Here is a 24,782-nt window from a genome sequence, read left to right on the forward strand (position 1 = left end):
CACAATTGTGAATTTTCCGTATTGCGTGACAAATCTCAAGTTGCACTTGAATGTCATGATTAATTATTATTAAGTTGTTTTCAGCTGATCTAATAAATTATGTTATAAATAAATTATGAGCTAACAAAACTGAAACTGAAAAGTTATTACCTAATTGATGTCAATTTCATCAATACCTAGTGAAAACTGTACTTGAAACTGTAAATATATGAAACCTCTTAAAATCAATGATTTATTGCTCAAGTTTAGATTTATTCATGATGTAAATCACCCATGCATCAATTTGATTAGTTACAATGATAATCACGTTTATATAAATTAAGTTGATGTTATATGAAACAAATATTATTAAACATTCCGTTATAAAAAATCACATAATTGGACTTTATGATTAATAATATCTTCCCCACGTTTTTTAATCACTACATATCATTTAAACCAATAAAGCAACTATAAATTTAATTGAGTTTATCTCTATATAGTTATAAACTGTCATGACATGTGCAAAAATATTCCTGATATCATTCTCATTCAATTCGAAAATATTTTCTAATTTCTGTTTTCATTTCCAGTTGTTGGCATTACTCAATGTTGATATAAATCGGACAATACTATGTTATATGCGCAGATGTCAATTTTTCATGAGAATGTTTGTTTTCTTCACTTTGTCCAAATACTCATTATACTCTAAAAATATAACTATTTTTGATTAATCTAGTACGAAACACTCAGGAAACATGTAATGCAATAAAAAATCTTCCAAATAAGATTCAAAAATGGTAATGTATTTATAGATTAAAATATTTGGTGGTATTTGAAAACAAAGTGGTGCGCGTAAAGATTTCTATTTTAGTAATAATTTTATTTTTGACAAAATGTATTTTAAGGTATATATAGGAAAAAGGCATTAAATCGGAATTTTTGATTAATTGCACCATCTCCCAATATTACAATATTGAAGTTATATAAACAAACACGATATTAAAATCTATTTCTAGTACTACAAACATATGAATGATCCATCTGGATGCCACATATTTTCAAACAGATTGCAGGAAATGTTTTCTTAATATACAAAATACGCACCAAATATACAAGTACTAATATACGCATAATATTAAAACATTTACATTGATGCCAATTGAATATGAACAATTTTTGCATATTTTTCTAAAATAAATCCTCATGTTTTCTTTTTAAATTGTGTCGTTCAATGTCCACAATCAACACGAACGCAAAAATGACGTCATTCGAATAAAAATATCTTTTGCCTGAAATGACTCCGTCATAATTAGATTTTCTCAATTAATTAAGTAAACAAAATTTGATGACAAATTACATGTTTAATCAACTGATGCTATTGTTCTATCGTCCTGCAATATGATTTTCAATGTTTTAACTTCACTTGAACACTATTTTTAGTTTTCAAATAAACTGTAAAAAATTTGAATAACGGATAGAAACAAAAACTTAGAGACGTTAGAGTAATACTTCATTTCCGATTACGTCAAATAATTTCCCTTTAACTTGAGAGAAACACTTTTACTGTATATAAGTAAAGTAAAGAGTATATAAAGGCGAATTTCAAGCTTACATCAACAGTTGAGAATTTTATGATTAGTATCAAGCTGATTAGAAAAAGTGGGTTTCATTTCACAACAATACGATATGATTTTACTTTACTTATTTAAACGATTATGCTGTGAAAATTTGCTTTAAAACAGAAAATTATTGGACAGGGTATTTATTAGGAACTAGTATTAGAGTCAGAAGTAGAAGAAATAATACTTTGCAACTTCAGGTTTACAGTAAAATATTTTATTTATTTTCCAACAGGTTTTTTTAATTTGTTTCAAAAAAACTCAGTCAAAAAATACAAAAAAGAAAAATAATTTAGAATTTCGAAATGAATTCTTTCATTTTCCGTTCGATGATGAATTTCTCAAATGTTTTGACCGTGGGAATCTTTCTCGCATACATTTTTATCAGTTCTAATTCTGGTGAGTTTTATTTTAGCAATTATTGCCTCATGCTTGCTTTTTGGATTGTTTTATTGTGCCTATTTATTTGCGTTTTATTATACTTTGTGTCTATGTTATATATAAACCTCACGGTCTGGGGTGATAAATGACAATAATAAAATTATTTTGAAAATTATGTTTTTCTGAATTTTTTCAAAGTGATGTTTTATTGAAGTTTATAATTACAAACGGTAACTGTGACAGCATAGGTAATATAATTTATATCGTAACTGGCCAAATATAAACATATACTTCAAAAACGGAAAATAATTTTCAATCCGAAAAAGGAAATATTTAAAGAATATATTTCTAAATTTAAAGAATCTCTTCATAAATTAAATGAAAATTTGTGTGATTTGATATTTTACTTTGTCACTTACAATTTCCAGATTTGTTGGTATACAACTAACCATTAATTTTATTTTTGTGACATATACAGCTTCCGCCGCGAGTATATCCGCACCCTCAACAACTGAACATGATACGCTGAACAAAACAGAATCAACCGAAGCGATAACAACAGCCATTCCAGTTACAAAACAAACTAGATTTTCAAAGTTTGCAATGAGCTGTGGAAATTGGAAAAACGCCTGCAAGATGAGCAAAAACAAAAACAATTACCAAATGACTTGCGCAAAAGCGGTGAAGAAATTAAAATTCTTGAAAGGTAAGATAAACTATACTTAACAGAATACTGTAACTGAAAATAATAATTATCAAATTTCAAATGCGAGATTCCATTAATATTATTGTTTATTACCAATCCAGGTCCAAAAGATTTTAAGACGAAAATCAATTTTTGTTACGGTTGCCGAAAGTATGTTTGCAAGGGAGGTTCAATTGTTGGATGAAAAATTGGAAATCATTTGTCGGAATTGAACTACCTACCAACTATTTGTGGCAGAATAAAAACGCTCACCAAGAAGAGCTTAACGATGCAGAATGAATGTTGACTGTATTTAAAAAAAAATGTATGATCGTGCATGCTCTTGGAATTGATTTGTAGTTTTTATTTCCCCAAATACTTTTTCGATGCCTAATTATTTTTATGTACAAATAAGATGCTTTTAAAAATATACAAATAATCAATTAATTTATTCATTCATTTCACTGTAATTCATTAACAAAATATAGGTTTCATATATCTTAAATGAAGTGAAGTGTAATCCATGTTGTTTATTTTATTAATTTACCACGCTGCAAAAATTTGAATTCAAATAAAAAATTTACTAACAGTCACGTTTACATCATTCCCAGAATCAGAAATTAGTTAATATTAATTGGTAAGAAACTTTGCTTACTTTTCAATATATTAGAAAAATTAGAGTGTATTATGTCCTGAATTTAATTCTTTGTAATTCAGTAATTAGCCTTTATATTTATTAATTTATATTTAGTATTCAGTAATTTGGGCTTTATCAGTATATATTATTACGTCACTATCAACAAACCATAATACCCAGTCATGCTCCCAATTTGAAAGAGTAGAAGGTTGTCATGCTAGTAACAAAAATAATTGAGAATTATTGGAAAGTGTATTTAAGTATGCAAATTATTAAAACAGACTGTAACTTGTGATTTGTTGACGTTTGAGTTTACAAGAATGTTTAAAAATTAATATTAAAATAGAATAAACTATGATCGTTGGAAAATTTGTTATTCGCCTCCTTTACGTCAAGTTGTGTAAAGGGACTGAAACCTATGGGCAGGGGATATATTCACTTGGCTAACACAGACAGTCCCCGAACTCGCAATAGAACTAAAATGAGGGAAATCGGAATAAAATTATGGCCTCACCCTAACCTGGTCCACGCACTACGGGAGTACCCAAATGGTAATAAGGAGGTCATTTAAATTTAGATATTTTTGTGATCATCTTTCATATTCCCAGAATTGAGATTTTTCATTGTGGGTTTGCAGTACCCTCTGGGGAACGATTATGTGGGGCAGTATATTACAGGGGTTTGTTTTCGCTTCATTGAGCAAACGTGACTTTAAGCCACTTACTGCTTTATGTAGTTTCGAGCAAGTTATCACTTGCGACTTTACTGTTCAATAAGCTTTCTGTTTTGTTCAAGTAAGTTCTGGTGACACATCTATTAACATATTTTAAATAAAATTTCGTGCATGTTTTCACACTAAAGCTTTACAGTCATATAATTTTCAAGCAAGTTCTATTTTCTGCGATGTTATTAGGAATTTATTCAGAATTTATCTGTGATGGTATTCGGAGTGCTCATATTTTCATGCTATGCTCAATACTGTATATTATGTGATTACTTTTATAACAATATAAATTAAAATCAAAAAATAAAAAGTCTCAAGTTGGGATATTCAGTTACTTTCGAAAAATGTAAAATCAGGTCATAAATTTTCAATACTAGTGCTGGGGAATTCCGCAAAGTACTAAAATATGCAAACAAAAGTGAAAACGTTTTATTCAGGTAAACAAACTTGACAAACACTTGACCTTTTTTTGTAAATCAGGGTAAAATGGGAAGTGGCAAGCTGCATAAAATTATATACGAATAGAATAACGAGGTTTTAAGATAATCTCTACATCAATTTGAAAAGAGATATTCTCAATTCTGGCGACAAATTATTCAAATTCCATACAAGCAGTGCTAAAGCGATATTGAAAAAAAGACAATTTGTGAAAAATACTTTTTCAACTATTTAATTATTTGAATAAACTGAATATTAACCGTTATTCAGCGAGAAAATTATTTTGTTCTTTCTATCGCAGAATCTGCAAATGAATTGTTTTTAAGATTGGCATATGGGCGACATCCTAATTAATTAATGTTGAAATAACCTTAATAAATGTCATCATATGGTTTCGATTTTGGTCAATAGTCATTTCGGTATTACGTCATTAGGGTATAATTACTGAAGCATTTCCTCGTGATTTTCAGCATGAAATTCAATAAAACATACTGTTTCGAAATGTTAACTTGCCATTCATTATGTCACTACAATCTGATATTACTTGATTTCATACTTTATAAAATATAGGAAAAATCAATTATCCAACTGATTTGTAGATTATATAGTGTATTGCTTTACAAGGGTATCAAAATTCGATGAATATCAAGTATTATCAGTTGTATAATTGCGCAAAATTGTAGAAAATACGGTTCCATTACATTTGAACCCACGTACATTTGAACCCATGACAATTGCACTTGTATGCTATTGCACCTATGGAATTTTTTTTGTTTTTCGGATAGTTGAACCCATACTAACCCTAACCCATGGGTTTTAGCACCCGCATATAGATTGAACCCGTGGATATACGCATGGGTTCAAATGTACGTGGATTCAAATGTACGGTCACCTATTGCTTTACAAGGGTATCAAAATTCGATGAATATCAAGTATTATCAGTTGTATAATTGCGCAAAATTGTAGAAAATACATAAAATAACATACACATTAACCCGCCGAAAACAATAAAATGAAATCTGCTGAGTTTCACGGTATTGATAGACCAGTGGTCCCGGCCATTTATGACGCATTGCGCATATTCTAGAGCAGGGCTACTCAACTGGCGGACCGCGGTCCGCATCCGGACCTTTCGAGTATTGGATTTGGACCGCACCTAATTTTTTATTTTGGATCAATAGCCCCACTTTTTGAATTTCCTATTATAAAATGACTTTCATAGTTTTGAATATATACAAAAAAAACTATAACACGATGATAAACAATTTTAATTTGCTACTAATCATTAGTCGGTCGAGGAAGTGCTCGTTTAAGGATGCCGAAATATCATTTCTGGAAAGACCGGACCCAAATAGTTTTGAAGTTTTGTTTGCGGACTTTCGATAAAAATAGTTGAGTAGCCCTGTTCTAGAGAGCTAGGCCATCGAATAACTTTGGTAAAGCCAGAGGCAACGTAACCGTCGTTCCATTTCAATTTCTTGCGCAAAATAAATTCAAATATTTTTTTGCGTTTTTAATACGTTTACGACGGCAATCTCACAGTCATGTGAAACTGTCATTATAAGCAGACTGGGATCGACAGTTATTTGCAGGTTGGACGACTTGCAAACCAGCTACAAAGATTCGAATTCGCAGGTCATAAATTAAGTCATAATTTGTTAGGAATAGTGATCTTATTTCACTATACAACCGGAAATGAAACCGATGAGTAATAATCTTCAAAATTTCATGTTTTTTATTATAATTGCAAAATTCCAATGTAGATTGGGATAATCGAATTTATTCTTACGAATTCGTCGAATGGTCAATAAACCAATGACTAAATTATTTTACACGTGCACAAGGAGTTCCAGTTGTCCCCTTCGTGTTGATCATTGTGCTGCGCAGATAGCCTTATTATGTATGAAAAGCCATGACTGTGCAGGTATGTGGCTGGGATGGTAGTAATATTTATATATCCACTCCCCCCCCCCAACTACGCTTCAAATTCATTGCCGACTTGTTGCGAAAATAAAAATAAAAGTTTGCTTGACATTCGATCCAGATGTTGCTGACTTGATGATGACTGTAAAAATGTTTATTCTTGCGTATATATTTGCCAATTCCATTATATTCATTTATATATATACCTATATAAATGCTATTCATTGAAGTTGGTGGATTATTTCCATGTCGTCTAAATTTCGTCCTATTGAACTTGTCTCCGGTATTTTTACTTTCAAGTAAACTTTCAAAAAAAGAATATTTTTGTGATGTCTAACGGACGTGCTCTTGTTTTGAAAAAACAAATCCCGCGTTTTTAAACGATAAAATGACAGTACTTTATCAGTCCAAAATATGTGACCCTATAACACACATTCGATCGAGCAACTCCAACAACAACTTAAAATATATTCATGGCAATTAACTTGATTTAAACATATAGGCTATGAAAACTATATATAAACTATAGTGGTTCCCAAACTTTTTAATCTCGTTACCCCTAAATCGAATAATCAATTACCAATTCCATAAAAATAAAATTTCCATCTCGCAATTTATCAAATTTAATAAAAACAATAAGAAACATAAGGATATTGTCCTGATTTAATACCAATGGAAATGATTGCACTCATTTTGCGATATCAAACATGTACAGAGTGGCCAAAAGGCATCTCAAATCATCGTCAATCATGAGCTTATTTCGATATTTTGTTTTAATGGATGTCATCGCAGAAAATCATACCTGAAGACAACAGAAATAGGTTAAATTACATTGAATCGAGAATAAAGCTTTTGAATTATGTCTCTCCTAACCGCGTGACCGAATACATTAAGACGTAACAATGTGCATATACCGGATGCGAACACTGCACATCCTGCTTTCCGCAGATCAGAAAAACAGACAAAATTGAACGTCTGAATTACCCCCTGAAAATGTCAAATTCCCCCCATCGGGGATAATTACCCCCAGTTTGGGAACCACCGATATAGGGCAACTTGGAATTAAAAAGCACGAAATAGGGGAATTTGATACACATGAAAGCTCGTTTTGACGAATTAAAAGTTACTATTACAGTAATAATGATGCGCGCGTTTATAACAGCTCACAACTTGACACGGAATGGTGTAATGACATTGAAGCAGTGACTCGTGTCTTTGCACAAACTAAATTGAACAACATTTTATTTTTGAAGTGAGCTCATTTTGAAAGTTTCAGAAATAGAAACGTGACTATCGCGATCTTATATGCATAATCAATTAATTTGAAAATACTGAAACTTTCTGATTCAAATAAAATATTATTTTTTAAACTAATAATAACTGTTTAATGTTGTGTAATTGTTCTATAAAGTCTCATTCGCAGTATATTGCGACATTCTTGTAAGAACAATAATTTAACAGATTACGCTCCACATTATTCTCAACATTACTTTACATATCTTGTCCCGTCCAATCTAAATATTGTTGGAAACGAATGAGCACAGAGATATCGTTTTGCTAAACTGTTGTTGTTGTCATTGGAAAAAAAAAATATTTACAATTAATTTCGGACATATGGGCAAAATTTTACATGACTTCCATATATATGTATATATATATATAGTATGTTTGTGAAAATTTTGCTCTAAAATTTTTAATTCTTTTTTTCATAATTTATTAGACTGAAGTACTTATGGCCCCAAATGCGCAAGACACCTCTAATGTGAGATATTAAGGTAAGGTTATTCAAATTTTAAGTATGAAGTTTCCTCAGCAAAATGTAATAGACCGTAAAAATTCGTTTCGGGTCTTTGGCATTGGAATGTCATTCCTCTGGGAATCCCATGACATCGGATGGAAGGGGACATCATGTATTAGTATTTCACATAGCAACCTAATTACGTCAGAAATACCATTCATTTTTATACTTATCTTTTAGAAGAATTTTATTTTTCCTTTCTAATATACCTGGTGGTGGCGGCGGGACACCTCTTACAAACATAGCGTTTTTTATGATTATACTTTTTGGTGGTGCTTCACCAAAGTTAACAGGTCTTTATCTGTTGTTGAAAATTCATGCAAAAATGATCGACTTCAACATGATGCGCATTCGTAACGCAATTTAGGAATTAGATCTTTAACAGATTTTGATGATAGTCTCTAGTGATCTGTAATTAGATATCTGGTTTAATCTGTTTCATTGGAGTCTGCTATCTGTTTCATTGCTGAATTCCATTAAAATGACAAATGTCAGATTCTGGATCACAATAAAACTGTATTGTTAAGATGTTAAGTGATGAATTAATGATATAATGAGCGATGAACTATATCAATAATAATATTTTAATAGGATTTCCGTGAGATGGGGTTAAACAAGACTGAATTTCCATTTCCATGATGTGGAATGAGATAATGCTTTTCACAAATATATTGTAGAGTCCATAAAAATAACAAAAGAATATATATATTACAAGCATTCGAGTGTGTATATCTTTTATTGCGTGAAGGAAATGTACTAGAATAACAACAGTATTTATCACGCCCACATGTTCGAAATTAGATATTGGAGTACGGAGGCGTAAAAAACCGTATGCAAATTTGAACGTGCTAAAAACCCACATGAAATACAGCATAGCTCGCTCCAACCTAATGTACAAAATCGAGAGTATCACAAAAGCCCTATGAAATACAAACAAATTTTCGCATCGTAATATGATAGCGACCATATATAAACAATGAAATAGAAGACAATAACAAAAATACAGGGTCTAAAATCGAAAAATCGCTGAATTGCCGGCAGCGTCCATGGTAATTATTACACTTAAAAGCATAACATTTAGGACGCCTCCAGAGTTGTTTACAATGCAGTACGCAATGTCTGCAAAGCTGTGAATAGGAAAAGTAAACAAGCGGATGGCAAATACGGGCTGCACTGTTTAATGTGAATGCTGTGTATAAACTTGTGACCCGTTTAAACGGCCAAGTACATTCAAGACTAGGGATGGCGGAATCGAGTCCGGATTCGACTACAGAATCGATTATGTACGGAATCGACTAGAATCGATTCCGATGCATTGGAATCGATTCTCGAGATTAAAACTTGGATTGAAAAGAATGGGTGGAGTTTTGTAAACTGCTTCACTGCTATGTTGAGTTGCTACGACGACGCAAACTTCATTTTACTATATATAATATTTCAATAGAAGGCTTTAACGTTTATTTATTTTAAAAATCTCTGTGGGTTCTGAGGGATTCGTTTTTTTGTGCGATTTCGTCTCCTGTGACAGATTGGATACTCATACTACTTAGTTCAGGCCTTCTTGGCAGTCCGAAATTTGAACATCGTGCTCTAGTTTGATTTCATATGGCATTGCTTAGGTGGGTATGTTTTTTCGGTAAAATATGTCAAGGAATCGAGATTCGGAATCGGAATGGAAAATTTAGGAATCGGATACGAATCGAATACTTGTAAGTACTCATACTTGGCATCCTTATTCAAGACTAGATCATATTCAAGATCACGAGCGATTGGATATCTTATGCATGTTCCTTCATCGTAATTAGAAAATCGTACACGATTAGACAATTATTTAAGAAAAATTAAAACGAGGATCACGATTAGACAACTATCTACGAAAAGTTAGCAGAAGGTGCACGATTATGTGATTATTCAGAGGTAGAACGATGTACACTATTACACATTTATTTTGGGAAAATCCAAAATTACGCACTCGATTAGGCAGTTTTTAAAAAAAACATAGTCGATCACGAGTAATCAAACTTGTCATTGACGAGGAGTTGCAAGCGCATGCTGAGAAAATATAAATAATCCCGGTCATTTGCAATCCTTGATGCGGAAGAATGTCGCTTCCGATAGTAGGCTGTAGTAAGTTCCATGAACAATTCAAACAACGGGTGATGCATTGTACTGTCTCGCTCCATTTTGCTTCTCAACAATTAAGACTGGTTTGGTTGCGATGGTCAAAAGGTTATGTATTTGAATATACGATTTCGGAGATACATGGATTCTTAACAAATAAGTTAGCCGATGCTTCTCACCGTGGCGTGGTTCGTTCAATTACAAATTAATTTTTCCAAATCTTGAATTATTTAGTCAATACAGATAAATAAACAGTCAGAGCTTCCATAATTAAACATCTAATAATTGATTGGTATAAAACGATTTTGTTTTCTTTAGGCAGTTGGAATCAAATTTACCGAAATATTTCATTTTCGGTGTTATAGCGACACCTAGGCCTGTGTCGTACTGGCCGTTGATTGGTCGCGCCACGTGTTGCCAACGATTTGATTATTAGGTTCCGATATTCGGCCAATCTACTTTCAGCCGTCGGACCACCAAAAACTCAACCGCAAAGATAAGTTTTCCGACTCAATCCAAAGTTAAGTCATTTTAATGTTTATCGCCATCTTTATATATATCATAGATTTTATCGTTGCCGTTTTAATTGAAAAATACAATACACATCCAAAATTTCACTTGTTTTAATTAGAAACTTGGAATGAAGTTGGAGAACACAGTCCCGGCACGAGCGGAGTCGCAGGGAAACAACCGCGTACCCAACAGTGTCAAGGACGTGGTTCCAAATCAGCATTCAGTAAATGTACAAAACTCATTATTTCTAGCGTATTTTTAATGTCGAGGTAAATTTGGCATAAATGAGGTACAATGTTTATAAACAGTATTCGTTGCACATGTTAGCACACGGTTCTGTAATCATACTCTAAGGTCAATCTTTTGTGACGTTCACGTCAAAACTGCAGAAGTAATCGCAGATGTATTTTGTTCGAGCACTACCGCTAGAGGCTGAAAGAGAGTCGACCTAATTCTTGTTGCCGTACTGTGGCCTTCAAGATATGTATTTGCCCACTGTATGATTCTCCTTATTTTAGAATTTGGATTATATTTTCAAAATGATATCTTTTTATATTTCATAGCTTTGCGTCATCACGTGCTGTTCCGTTATTTCTTTGATTGTTGTATTAGCGTCATTGCCTTTTTTTTATAGCAAAATACCCAAAGCAGGTGGGTCCGTGTTGCGAGTGCAGAGCCCTTTAGTTCATGTTCATATGATCTAGTACAACCGTATATCGTGTGAAACCTTGTGTGGATTCTGGGTGTCATAAACAGGTAAGCTTTTTCAGTTGTCGCTTATTCTTGTGTAGACCAGGCGTTGTCCTTATACCTACTTTGCTATCAAAATCAGAAAGATAGGAGACTTGAATCTGAACCATCGAGCTGCAGGTTAGCGCGACTAGCATTGTCAATTCGAATACTTGAAAAAATAAAATAAAATAAAAACACTTCGTACGTGAAAATGTGTTCAATGAAGGCAGTTTCAGTATTTTTCTTAATTTTAGTTACTGATGTTTGGCCGTTTTTGAAGAACATTATTCAAATTGACAAAGCATCTGACTGCATTAACTTGTCGCTTGCTGGTTCAGTGAACTCGACTTTTATTTATATTGGATTAAATTAACGCAGGGACCTCCTGAAGTATGCGCACCAAGATGGCGCACCACCTGAACTCAGGTTGTGTACCAGGTTAGGGTTCATGTTAAGCGACATCTTTGTGCGCATACTTCGGGAGAACCCGTTGCAGCGTGAATAATCTTCATTTCATACATACATGGCTAAATCATTTCTCATTTTTTTCTTCTATGGAACAATCGTCTGCCTACCTGACTGAGCCGTGCACATAAGTAAATGCTGTAGCTCGTGCTGAAATATGGAAGAAGGCTTCAAAGTTTTCAAATCTGGTATATTGCACAAACTCAAATAAAATATTGTCAACAATTTGGCAACCGTAAAAAAACAAAACAATAGTGCTTATTGTGGTTTAGAGTTAGACGACATGGAATCTGTTGTATCTATTCTGTCTATGCTTGATATTGACGCGTTCTCTGACAGAGAATTAAGAGATTTGCAATATTTAATACATTTCACGATATTTTACCAGCTGCTGCCTCACAAGACCTCATGCATCGGTCTGCCAGTCTGGCAACTTTTAAGACAATTGGTTTTGTTTTCGATCGCGTTACAGCGATTAGTACTACTGTAAAAGATGTCACTCTTACGTTAGCCAATAAGGGATGGATTGTTCTGGTAACCACATGGCAAGAAAACTTTTGTTACCAAGGTTAATAGTATACAATGTAAATACTAACTTCTAAGGAAAACAAACAAATACTGCCACGGTCAGCTACCAAAAAAATTGCATTCAATAAAACATCGTATGGTTTTAATATCGAGACATTCACTACTATATTCATTTGCAACCATCAACCCGCATTGGATAAAATGAAAACCTAAAATTTCAATTATTCATCATTTTGTAATAAAACTACTTTCTTAAAACCGGGTATTCCCGTATTTCGCTACCAAAGTCACGTTCATTATTCAACGGTCTCTTAGGAGTTGTTCTGCAAAACAGCGATGCCAAATTGAAATATAACAATGTAAGTTCAGAGATAGGCAATTTCCGTGTCAGTGAAATTGTATTGATACTCCCTTATAATATAAATTATATGAGGATGAAGAACAGATAGTTTTGAAAGGTTTTGAGCTCGTTTCAAAGTTTATATTTCTTCAAATTATGAGGAACTACATAATAAATAGTGATTAAATGATAATATTGAGCCAAAGAATAAATAAAATTAGTAGAAAAAGAATCGATGAATGCATCAAATACCCAATATATTAAACAAGAAAAAACTTGTTTTTTTGTTACATTAATTTGATTCGATAATCTCGCTGCACACTAACACAAATGTATTTATATAACGTTTCGTCCGACCGAGGTAACACTTCTTCAGAAAAGCAGACACTACAGCGTGTCAAATAATCTTCATTTCTAATTTGTTTATGATCAAATCTTTTCAAAATTTGATTCTGCGGAACAAACACTGCAACGAGCTTTGTATGTAAATAAATGCTTTAATTTTTTTTAAATGCAATTAAGCAACTGTAAGGAATAAACAATGGCCACTATTGTGGTTGAAGCAGACATGGATTTCGGCTAACCCTTTAAGTACTTTTATAGATTCTATGCTCGAAATGTGATTGTCAGTTTTCGTGATTGATACATGGGTGTTAGTGTGCTGCAAGACTATTGAACCAAATTGAAATCATCTTCATCCTAGCTGCAGCATTATACGCATACGAATCCACTTGTGCAAACGCATAGAGGAAAGGCATTTAGTCTTGCGTAACTCCAACTAATAGATAAGTTACATTTAGTTACGTATTTATTTTTTGTTACATGTAATTTCATTTACAAACAATGCCCGGTGTATATATATATATATTTTCAAATTGACCTTTACATATCATTCAAATGATATATTCTGTTTAAATGTACGAAATAAAGTTAGGAACCGTCGACAAATGGTAAAAAGATTATTGTATCATAAAGTACTGCCTTAGCTTGTTTGCCTCTCACCACAATTTAATTACCAAGCGTTTCGCTTGTCATGATAAAGTCTACTGACGGTATTCGCTCAGTACTTACTTTATTTACATCGTTAGTTTGCCTATAACTGTATTTCTCATTGGACACGAAATGTACATATATATTGATCGTTTTGTTTTTATGTTGTAGTTGTTGTTTTTCCTCTTATGCTTTTAAGTATTCCATTACCTGCCTGACCAATTGCATTAAAATTTTCAGTGGTCAAAAATTGTATTTTTCGCTAGAATGCTATTACTTCTATTTATTTTAAAAAATTCTGTGGACTCTATGCGAATCGTTCACACCGTGACAAAATAACTTAACCGTGACCAAGCTATAACTCTTAAAAAAATTGCTCATTACGCACAGGGAGAGTACAAACAATGGAAACAAAACAATGCAACTATCATTTAGTACTGATAATAAATGAAGCACAACCGGTGTTAGCAAAATCGATGTAATTTGCCGACGTTTCAAATTTCTATACAGAAAAACTTCATCAGGGCATGATATGGAAAGGACACAAGTGGATATATATATGCAAGAAAAAGAAAAAATTATCATGGCGTCAACTCTAATCTAAAGAGATGATGATAAGATAATATATATAAATAAACAAATTAGCGCAAGTTCAAACAAAAAGGGGACTATTTAAACAATGATTTATACACAGGCGGGAACAGTGTGTTTTCTTTGTCATTCATATCGAATTCTTCTCTTTATTTATGTAATACGATTCGAGAAATAGTCTTCTCCTGTATTGAGTTTTTTTTCTAGTATCCTTCTGTTTTCCCAGTCGATGCTATGGTTTTTAGGAAGGGCCTGCTTCGAAAGAGCCGACTGGTCAATTTTCTTTTGTTCAATATCTCGTAGATGTTCCTTGCTGCGAGTTTCAAGGCTTCTTTTGGTTTCCCCAATGTAGACTGAAGAATAGTCGCTGCATGGGATTGCATAATATACAACTCCGTTTTTTTGTTTAGGGCATGGGCGGTCTTTGACGTTGGAGAGCAATTGGCCGATAGTGTTTTGGGGTTTAAAATTTACTCTGATTTTAACGTTTTCCAAAATTCTTCGATTTTTTTTTTAGTCCTTGGACATACGGAATGGTGGTAGATGCGATTGGTTGGGGTTTATCAGGCAGTTTTTGGAGATTTACATGATTTCTGAACATTTTCGTTGGATATCCATTTTGTCGTAAAGTCTTCTTGAAATTTATTTCTTGTTTCTGCTTTGTTTCATCCGATATAAAGGTTTTGGCACGATTCATAAGACTACTAAACACTGAACGTTTATGGTTAACGGGGTGGCTGAAATCAAAATTAAGATACCGATTAGTATGGGTCTTTTTCCTAAATATATCAGTCGTCAATTCTCCATTTCCTTCTCTCTGTATCTGGACATCTAAGAAGGCTATTGTCCCATTGACTTCTTTTTCTATGATAAATTTTATGCTTGGTTCGATCGTGTTGATGTCATTTAGTACGTTTACAGAGTATTTACAAAAAGTTTCAGGTTGATGTACTGGAGGTCAAACAATATATTTCAAGGAAATAATCTTCTCGTGTCATTTGAGAAAGTTTTCTGTTTGCTGTAGCTTGCTGCCGATCTGCGTTGATGAATATGACAAAGACGAGAAGCTACAGAAGTAATTACTTTGTAGAAATAAGCCAACAAAAATTGATGATTAAAATTTACTCATAGAGATTGATGGGAGTAAACAATCTGTGTGTCAATCTCATATGGAACTAATCGAAAAATTAAGATTTGTTAACAATTTCACGCATGAACATGGAAGATCGACTTAGGAATAAACTGGTTTATATTAAATAGTTTTTAATAAAGGGAATTATATTGCAAAAATAAATTCAATTGAAATCGAATATTAGTGTGAATCGTCATTATCTATTTTAGAAATTCATGATGAACTTGACAAATTGCTCAAACGCAAGATTCTGGTATTTGCTGAACTGGGCAACAAGAGTTGTAAAGAGGTAATGCTCGTTTATAAGATCATAAATCTTCAGTGCATGAGAGCAAATATTAAAATATATATATACTCAAAATTATCGACAATTTGAACTCTTTCAATGTTCAACTTCTTTCATGACTACCTGCGGTGTGAGAAGTAGGAAGAAATTTTCACGTGACTTCGATTCATTCATAAAACTGACTTTATATCTGATTTTTAATTGACAAATTTTTCACATTCTAATTCTTGCCCCGAGTAACAAAATTTTGACCACCATGACTTTTATGATTTCAAGCCTTTTTATTTTTTGTGTGAAATTTTTCAACTATAATACTTATTAAAAACTTAAAATTGCAATTCTAATTCTTCACTATGAAATTTGCCTAACTCCGAATTCAACTCAACTCTCGACTGAGCAAAATTTGAAAAGAACACTTTAACTCCACTATTTAATGCTCGATCTGAATCAAGAACTTTTTAAAAAGAGTAGCTGCGAAAGTAAACGAAGTGGGTGTTATTAGAAGTATCTTATCTTAATAGTCTTTCCATAAAACTATGTATAATTTATTAACGAAATATACCTGTAAGTCATGTGATATTTATTAAATTATATTAGGGAATGTTTTGTTTAGTGCATTGAAGCTGGTGCGAATGCTGTTATTGCAAGAGTGAGTTGCGATGCAAACCAGAACTGGAACGAAATGCGACAATTGTTTAAAGATACATCCGCTGCTGTACAATGTAGGTCAACGCTGCCGCCATTATTCTATTAATGACACTATTCAAATAAAGATATATAAGTTGATATGGTCTAATAAACATCATCCTAATTTATTTTCTTTTTTGTTGGTTTTATTCCAAATCGTGTAATGTTTTATAGATATAAAATAATCCAAATTTTCAATATCTTAAAAGTTAGTAATTGTCGTAAATTGTTGTCAGATGTTATGTCTTTCTATTACGACGAGGTAGCCATCAAAAAGTATATGTTGTATTTTAGCCTCCAGCAATGATAAGCAGCAAGAAAAGGTTTTCATTGCAGCGAAACTGAACCTGAGTAATGATATCTGCGAGGGCGAGTTTAGTAAGTATGGCTACTCAACGCAATTAAACTTGAATAATATATCAACCTGTGCCTACACAAATTTATACAGTTTAAAGTATCAATATATATTTAGTCTTACAAAAGTACAAATCGCCATACATTTTGAGTGAGTCAAAAGCAATTCTCAAATCAATCAGTGTTTTTTTTTAAACTCTTACACCCTTTTCCATGGACAACGATTGAAAAGCTCACTCAGTACAAAATACCCATCTTGGTACAAAAATGATAATACACGACAAAAAGTTTTCAAAATTCAATGTTAATCTCTTACTATTTGTGCTACATGGGGAGAGTCAGAGAAGCAAGATATTAAAAATAAATCAATTCTAATGTTCAATTTATTTGTTCAAACTACTGCTAAAAGGAGTTGTGTAGATTTCGAATTCCTAATTTATTGCAAACTGTTACGACGACATACTACTTTAGCGCTTTTTGAGCAAACAAATCTTATGAGCTTCTGACTCTTGCTCGGCATCAGAGTATTCATTTGAAATTTATTCACAATGCATATTCATGGATACATTAAGTTTATTCCCACTCTATGAGAAATGGGAAGAAAAAAAAAAACAGATGACAAAAACTAAAGTCACAGTATGATTAAGGATAGAGCTTAAAGGTGGGGAAGAGTAATGTTGTTTATCTTTTTGCCGTCACTTTTGACAAGCATATCATTGTAATTCGAATTTTATCCTTTTGGAGGCCACTGTGACCAAATAAGAAAAAAAAAAGATGAAGAATTGTGTAGATGGACCATTCAATTCAAACGTTTGATAAAGAAGTCACATGCTCTGAATACCAATGAGTCAATGACAAATTTAAGATATCAGTTACAGTTTCATATTTGTTTAGATTTTGACCTCGCAGCAAATAAGGTGACTGATGTTTTAGAAGAACTTGATTTTGCTGTAGTAGATTTGTTGATTCTTGATTCAATACAGGACACAAGGATTGCAAGAGTAATTTCTTACATTTTTACATGAAAATTTTTGAATAATTCTCTATTTTTTCGGAGCATATGGGTCATATTATTCTTTCAATGCTATTAAAAATATTTGAGTGTTGCTTATATTTAGACATTTTAAGTAATAAATACTTGTGCTTACGAGTGAGTGGTGCACTAGCTATATGTTAGCAAAAAAAAATCTTTTTCGTTACGACACTCATTAGCTCATTAAATTGCACCGATCTCTCGCGTTAATGAGGTAATTATTAATTTGCTTTCTTCGCTATCTGTTTTTGGTCACAAACGATGGAGGCATAGCGCTTTTGCTCTTATATGATGCAATTATATCATTGTAAAATATATCAAACACAAATGAATTACTTATACTGCTTTTATATTTTGAACTCAGGCGGCAATTTTTGCTCTTGAAACATTCAAGGAGACAGAAAAACAAGTCAAAGATATACCACTGGTAATATCATGCTTAGTCGAAGAAAATGGACGTTTGAAATGTGGTCAGACTGTGGACGCCTTTAGTGGAATGGCGTTCGTTATGCAAATCCCTTGAGGTATTCACACAGTTTAGCTCAAATAGTCGGTTTTCAGATATTGGGGAATATCACTACAAAATCTATACCGCACGTCAGTGTTTTTGTTGAGCTACCTAATTTAAATACAATACGCCTGACATGCATTGTAATCTCGTCACAATAAAATTTGGCACTTCCGTATTATGTGAACCAAGATGGCGGACGAGATGGCATAGTTTTAATACGAGTTCGGGGACTAGCTAAGTGACTACTGTAGTACATGTACCTGAAATTATGGCCTAACCCTAATCTTCTACACATACTACGTTCCGGTGTCCGCCATCTTGGTTAACATATACTACGGGAGTACCTAGGATTTTTACAAGACCCTGCATGGTTATGCATTGATGAATGCATATTTTATGTACATTCTATTTAATTTATTGCATATGGAACTTGGAAAATCGGGATTTTCGGTAACTTAATTAACGGCGAGTCGCTTAATCGTCATATTATAGAGTGTGATTATCATTTTTCCATGATATCAATCAATAATTTGCAATTATGAGACATTTTATAAATTTCAGTATTGGGGTAGAATGCAACGAATAAAAAACAAATTGTGTCATATTTGAAGTCACCATACGTCTCAGACGTCTACTCAAGTCTCAAAATCACTGGATCTGGCATACTTGGGGTACGTTGAAATATAAGCAATATTAAATATAATTCAAGTGAACGAACCAAGAAATCAATACAAAGATTAGCATTGTCCTGTACCTGACTGTTAATAATTTATTGGTCCTAATATTTTCTGTAGAATTGGGCGCATATAATGATTCTACATGACGAATGTACCGTTGAAGAAATGAAGCAATGTGTCGAAAGTGCAAAGCGAAAAGAAAAACTAGAACAATCTGAAAGAAGTTTCGATTCCAAGGTTAACAATTTTTATTACTGCAATAATAAAAAGTAACAGTAGTATTTGTTTAGAAATATTGCATATCAACAGCCTTAATTTTGTGGATTGTTTTTAGTGACAATATAATTAAATATTACTTTAGGTAATTGGACAAGGTAAAAAATTACTGCTTTTAAAAGTTTTTAATGCCGTCTAAATATGTATTTTTGTCACGTATCTACTATATTCAGGCGCTCCTGTTGTCTGGATCCAATGTACTACGTAAGACTATTGGCGAATCGGGAAAAGGAAATGTGGACGAAGGTTTTTCCAGTGAAATAAGAAATTCTTTGATAATCGGACAAAGATGCGACATTGCCAACATAGCAAAGTTTAGAGAAATAATTCTTAAAATTGCCAAACTGAACGATGAAATCTGCAAAGATATTGGAGACGAAAAACCAGTTCTAACACCAGAGGTGATATGTTAATTCAAAAAGACGAAAAAGTTTTATACAAGGTTAAGATGGAAAAATCATTTTGATGAAATGAATAGATATACTGATACACGGCCAAAATAATCAGTTGTAATTAAATGCTTTCTTACTGATCAATATTTTCAGTTTGTCTACCCAAATATTTCAGGGCAACTCCTTTATATACGCTTTCCATGGTTTGCTTCAACTATCGAAGCGCTTGGCGAATACACTTCAAAGAAATCCTGATATATTCGAAAACAATCTGCAACGCCTAGCAAGCATTCAAGTTGAGCAGGACAAAGCATTAGAAATCGCGAGAAGTCAGATTGCAATGGGAGCTGATGTACGCAGTACTCGTATTTACATTTGGAAATTTGTACACAATAATTATACATAGTCAAAATGAAAAGAAAACTGTAAAAACTATTTCACTGCCATATAAATTTGTTTCTATTTATCAAATACATATATGTAGCTAATTTATATAAGCAAATTCAAAATTGCGCACTCTCAATTGTGTTAAAACAAATCACAAGATCAACCAAATTTTTAGACTTTATATATAGCCTGATAAACATATTTAGCAGAATTTTATTTTTAAACTAAATGCATTGTTGAACAGGTCATAAATCTGTTGTTTGATCCGATCAGCTACAACTCAAAAAAAGAATTGCCAATGCCATCTGAGTGGATGAAATGGTTCATTAATTTGGCCGAGTCAGATTATGGAGATAAAAAATCGACCATACCGGTCTGTTCTATCCCCTTGTGCATCAACTCCGGGAAGATTGAAGTCATATTGGAAAGTCTAAAGCAGGGGTCACCAACGCGTTGCCCGCGGGCATCAAGTCGCCCGCGAAGACCATATGAGTCGCCCGCAGGTCTGTTCCAAACTGAGCTTAATAACGGCTCTTATAAGTAAGCTACATCAATTAAATTTTGTCCTGCTATTTTAGTATGAATCACACTTATATGGGAACTAGAAATGACACTATAATAATTATTATAACCATCAACCTTATTTTTATTTGACCTCAGTAATGTGACTGGTCAATTAACACTCTTCCAATTATGACATCACACTGAGATCACTTTCCACGAACACGCGTTTTTTCTTGTCCGTTGGTTAGCGGAGCAGTATACAATTATTGATTCCAAAGACTTCACTTCCACGATGAATGGGAAGTGAATATATTTTTACCACCATGAAAACAGCCTGCGTGTGTCTTATTAGTGGGACGATTTTAGCAACGGCAAAGCGGAGAGATATTTCACATCTTGTCACGTAATCTTCCGCGCTTACTACCCACTGGTCAGCACAGTACGGACAGAGAAAGCTCGCGATTCAAATTATACAGCAATCCTATTTTACGAGACCATCGTTTGTTTCAACCTATCCTTTCGAATCAACATTTTTGACATAAACTCAGGATAGAAGGAGATTTACATATTTATCCCGGGGGAGAAGATAGCCGATAGGACGGCTTAATCATATGACAAACCACGGATTCTCGCCGGTCACCATTCGATGTCGGGTATGGGATTATTTATTTATTTTTTCCGGAAGCATGAACTTGATGGCGAAGGAAGCCTCAACGACCAGCGGTAACGTTACGTGAACCACCCTACCGCGGCGAGGAGTCCAGCAATCCTTTCGTACATAACTATCCCCGCATGGGATTCTAACCTGCGAACCTAACGATTAACTCCACCAGGAACACGCCTCACTGATGAAAAACTGCAAGACTCGCTCAGAGTTACAGTGTCAAGTTAGACGTCGGAGTATAATACACTGCAACATTTGATAGTACAACTGTTGAGTCCATTTTATCTTAGACTTGTGCAGATTGTTGAAAATCAATTTAAAAACACTCAGTTTTGAAATACAAGTGTTATTGATAGAAATTTATTTGCAACGTTGTGATATGCGTTTGATTCCCTGAAGAATCCTAAAGTTTATTAGTGTATATACTTCACTAATTACCAGTAATTATATCAATAATTGAAGCTTAATCGAGCAACTGAGATTTTTAGAAGTGTACATTGAACTGGTAGCCCGCAGCTTAATCTGTACCCAAAAAGTAGCTCTCGGCTTCGAAAAAGTTGGTGACCCCTGGTCTAAAGTATACACGTGGAAGAGCAATTGCTAATTATCTTTCATTTTACAATGGCAAAGAGCAATTTATACAAGATGCAAGGCTGATCAAAAAACTTGGTCCTGGGGCAATAATAGCCTTTGCACAGGACTATAAAGAGGCGCCGGTAAGTGCCGGCAAATTAGTATGATTGAATTAATTTAATTTCCTAAAGAAAAACCCGTGTAAAGCTCCCGCAAGTGATAATGAAACGTCAAGAAAGAAAAGGTTTTTAGTGAATTGCTGTAATCTCTTCTAACTGATTTAGTGGGTATTCGAAAACAAAAGTATTTAGATGACGAACAATGATTCTATCCGTGCGATTATTTAGCGTTGACCTAATTCAGCAAAAATGAAACAAATTGTTCATATCAAAATGTTCTTATCAAGTTCTTATTTAAAGAGGGGATATCTACCAATTCATTAAATATTTTTACAAAGGCCAGAACTCCAGAGAAAAAGGAAAATCTTTGCATCGAAATGTTTAAACTGCTCGTGGAAACCGTCGGATTTCATCCTAATGAAGTGATTTTGGATCCCGTAGTGACTCGTACACCTATCAACAGCCAACCTGGAGCCAATGAATTTGGAGAGACTTTTTTTGAAGCAATTTCTTTGATTCGCACCTGCTCAGATCTTCGTGATTACAACGTTCGTCTGATAGGCGGAATAACAGCAGTTTCGCAGTTTTACAGAGGATATAGTAAAACACGAATTGATTTGAACGGATCTTTTCTGAAACACTGCTTAGAAGGTCTGTTTTATTGTTATATATATTATATGTAGTAATTTGGATGGCCATGGTCGAACCGGAAAGATTCTAAAAATACTATCATAGGTTCACACACATATATATATATATACTTTTTTGTATGCACACTTTTTCCATTTACATACACCTGATGGCTAATTTTAACTGATTTGTTTGTTCAGCTGGTATGCATCACGTGATCATGGAAGTGACAAATATTGCTCACGAGATCAAGCAAAACCTCGTCGAAGATCTCGTAACAAACAAAGATCCAGAAGCTAAACAAAAGCTGAAAGCATTCTGTTGTGCTGAAAATTACGAAAAAGAGAATCAGTAAGAACGTGTGACCAGTATATGTATATAATATAAACGTTAGAGACAATTTGAATCCTTAGAATGTCAGTATACAATAGAAAGCGCGTTTATTTGATAGTATATTTTAATGATGTCTATGCGTTATTGTGATAGTAGAAATTAGATGCTTTTCAGTACGAGCATCTGCTTATCCATAGGGAAATCCAAGAATTACTTCTTTAAATTGAGCTAATGAAATGAATAATTTTTGATTGAACTGAATTTAATTGAATTTTAATTGTGACAGCCGGACGACAATACGAGAAGTAAATATACATCAATTTTTCAATACATATTATGATAAATATAATTTTAGTATTTTGTTACGTTTTTAGAAGCGTCAAACAGAAAGACTTCACTGGCCTTCGGGGTTGCAAAATATCGAGAATCTTGGGCCGTGAAAAATATCGTCAAAAATTGGTGCTTACATTGTGGTTTACTGCAATTCACAGTATAAGTGATATAAAAAGTATATAAACGACTATGCCTTATTAACGAAGAAAACGATCTCAGTACGTATTATCAGTTTCTACACAAAACCCATTTATTAATGGCTTTAATTACTATCGGGACCCGTAGTGTAGTTTTGTACCTTTCCAGTATTATTTCCAGTTATGTGAATAAAGGACACTGAAAATATAATTATTAAAATGAGCTTTATGCGTTTTATCAGCGTATCACACATCTTTTTTAATAAAGGGTTTTCTTTTGCATGAACTGAATATCCATGCACTCGGATTCACCTAGATGTGCTTTCAGTATTGAGCCAATATTGATTTAGCATTTTTTCAATCTGACAAAACATTAAACATTGCCTATCGTATACATTTATAGATTTCCATTTCCTATGAATAATTGTCGAATCGTACTTTCGTCAACGCACACAGTGAATCGTTTTACAGACACGGTGAAATCACTTGGCCTATGTTTGTCAATCATTTGCAATTTATTCGTTTGAATCCACTAGTGAAAAAGCGATTTGCAAAGAATTGATGCTTGGCATCTTTTCAGGATGCCCAGGATACACTGTGTATATTAATAGTAGGTTTTTTAAATATAACATAAATCTACGATAACGATGAAACAAATTAATGAAGTGCAACTTAACTTACACAAACTGTCCTTCAACTGTTGGAGGTTCGTGGAAATGGATAAAATGTGTTTTTAGTTTACCCTGACAAGTAAAACAGTTTCGAGTAATTATTGGATCAGATTTAAATTTCACACTTTTTCACTGGATTTCACACATCCCAGGCGTTGGTTTGAGTGACTCGAGGCAAATCTCTCAGACGTTGTGTATTTAGGACGCTTGTCAAACATGTAAATATTGTAGCAAACAAAGATTTGAAGCATTCCTCATCATGCCACCAACTCCCACTTACCAGATCATTTATATTTCAGACTTCACCAGAAAATACTTACGAATAATAAGAACTTTGGTTTCTTTCTCAAATTCGAGAAACATCGTTTATAATTTATATCGACTAATCTCGATTTTCAGCAAGAATCATTTACACAATCAACATATTTAGGAACTATTTTCACACAACGTTTGATTATACGCAGAATCTATTATTATTTATTGTTTAATGGCTTGAACATTACATGAATAGTATATTGATTATTGTTTTATGCAAGATACGTTGCAAGTTGTCACAAGATTATTTTCTTCTTTTATTACTATAACGGCGAATTTACTTTAAAAACTGGTGAACGAT

The 24,782-nt window shown here is 33.3% G+C and overlaps 2 protein-coding genes across 2 annotated transcripts; both read left to right on the top strand.

Moving 5' to 3' along the window:
- Window positions 1–1,842: 1,842 nt before the first annotated feature.
- LOC120338037 (uncharacterized) lies at window positions 1,843–4,186 on the top strand. The gene is made up of 3 exons (XM_039405962.2): window positions 1,843–2,000; window positions 2,461–2,688; window positions 2,790–4,186. The coding sequence occupies exons 1-3, from the start codon at window positions 1,907–1,909 to the stop codon at window positions 2,870–2,872; spliced, it is 405 nt and encodes a 134-aa protein (XP_039261896.2). The 5' UTR covers window positions 1,843–1,906; the 3' UTR covers window positions 2,873–4,186.
- Window positions 4,187–13,910: 9,724 nt separating this feature from the next.
- LOC120338414 (uncharacterized) lies at window positions 13,911–19,294 on the top strand. Its single transcript, XM_078117216.1, has 8 exons — window positions 13,911–15,542; window positions 15,809–15,888; window positions 16,499–16,607; window positions 16,867–16,950; window positions 17,821–17,927; window positions 18,324–18,483; window positions 19,032–19,141; window positions 19,265–19,294. Exons 1-6 carry the CDS (start codon window positions 15,512–15,514, stop codon window positions 18,480–18,482), a joined length of 570 nt encoding a protein of 189 aa, XP_077973342.1. The 5' UTR covers window positions 13,911–15,511; the 3' UTR covers window position 18,483; window positions 19,032–19,141; window positions 19,265–19,294.
- The last annotated feature ends 5,488 nt before the right edge of the window (window positions 19,295–24,782 follow it).

The sequence above is a fragment of the Styela clava genome, chromosome 10, assembly GCF_964204865.1.
Source record: "Styela clava chromosome 10, kaStyClav1.hap1.2, whole genome shotgun sequence".
Taxonomy (NCBI): Eukaryota; Metazoa; Chordata; class Ascidiacea; order Stolidobranchia; family Styelidae; genus Styela; species Styela clava.

Excerpts from the sequence above, each read along its gene's own strand:
- LOC120338037 (XM_039405962.2), top strand. The coding sequence starts at position 1,907 with ATGAATTCTTTCATTTTCCGTTCGATGATGAATTTCTCAAATGTTTTG. Across the intron at positions 2,001-2,460 it reads TTTTATCAGTTCTAATTCTG|CTTCCGCCGCGAGTATATCC; the intron begins GTGAGTTTTATT and ends TGACATATACAG. Across the intron at positions 2,689-2,789 it reads GAAATTAAAATTCTTGAAAG|GTCCAAAAGATTTTAAGACG; the intron begins GTAAGATAAACT and ends TTACCAATCCAG.
- LOC120338414 (XM_078117216.1), top strand. The coding sequence starts at position 15,512 with ATGAATATGACAAAGACGAGAAGCTACAGAA. Across the intron at positions 15,543-15,808 it reads AAAGACGAGAAGCTACAGAA|AAATTCATGATGAACTTGAC; the intron begins GTAATTACTTTG and ends TATCTATTTTAG. Across the intron at positions 16,951-17,820 it reads TATCTGCGAGGGCGAGTTTA|ATTTTGACCTCGCAGCAAAT; the intron begins GTAAGTATGGCT and ends ATATTTGTTTAG.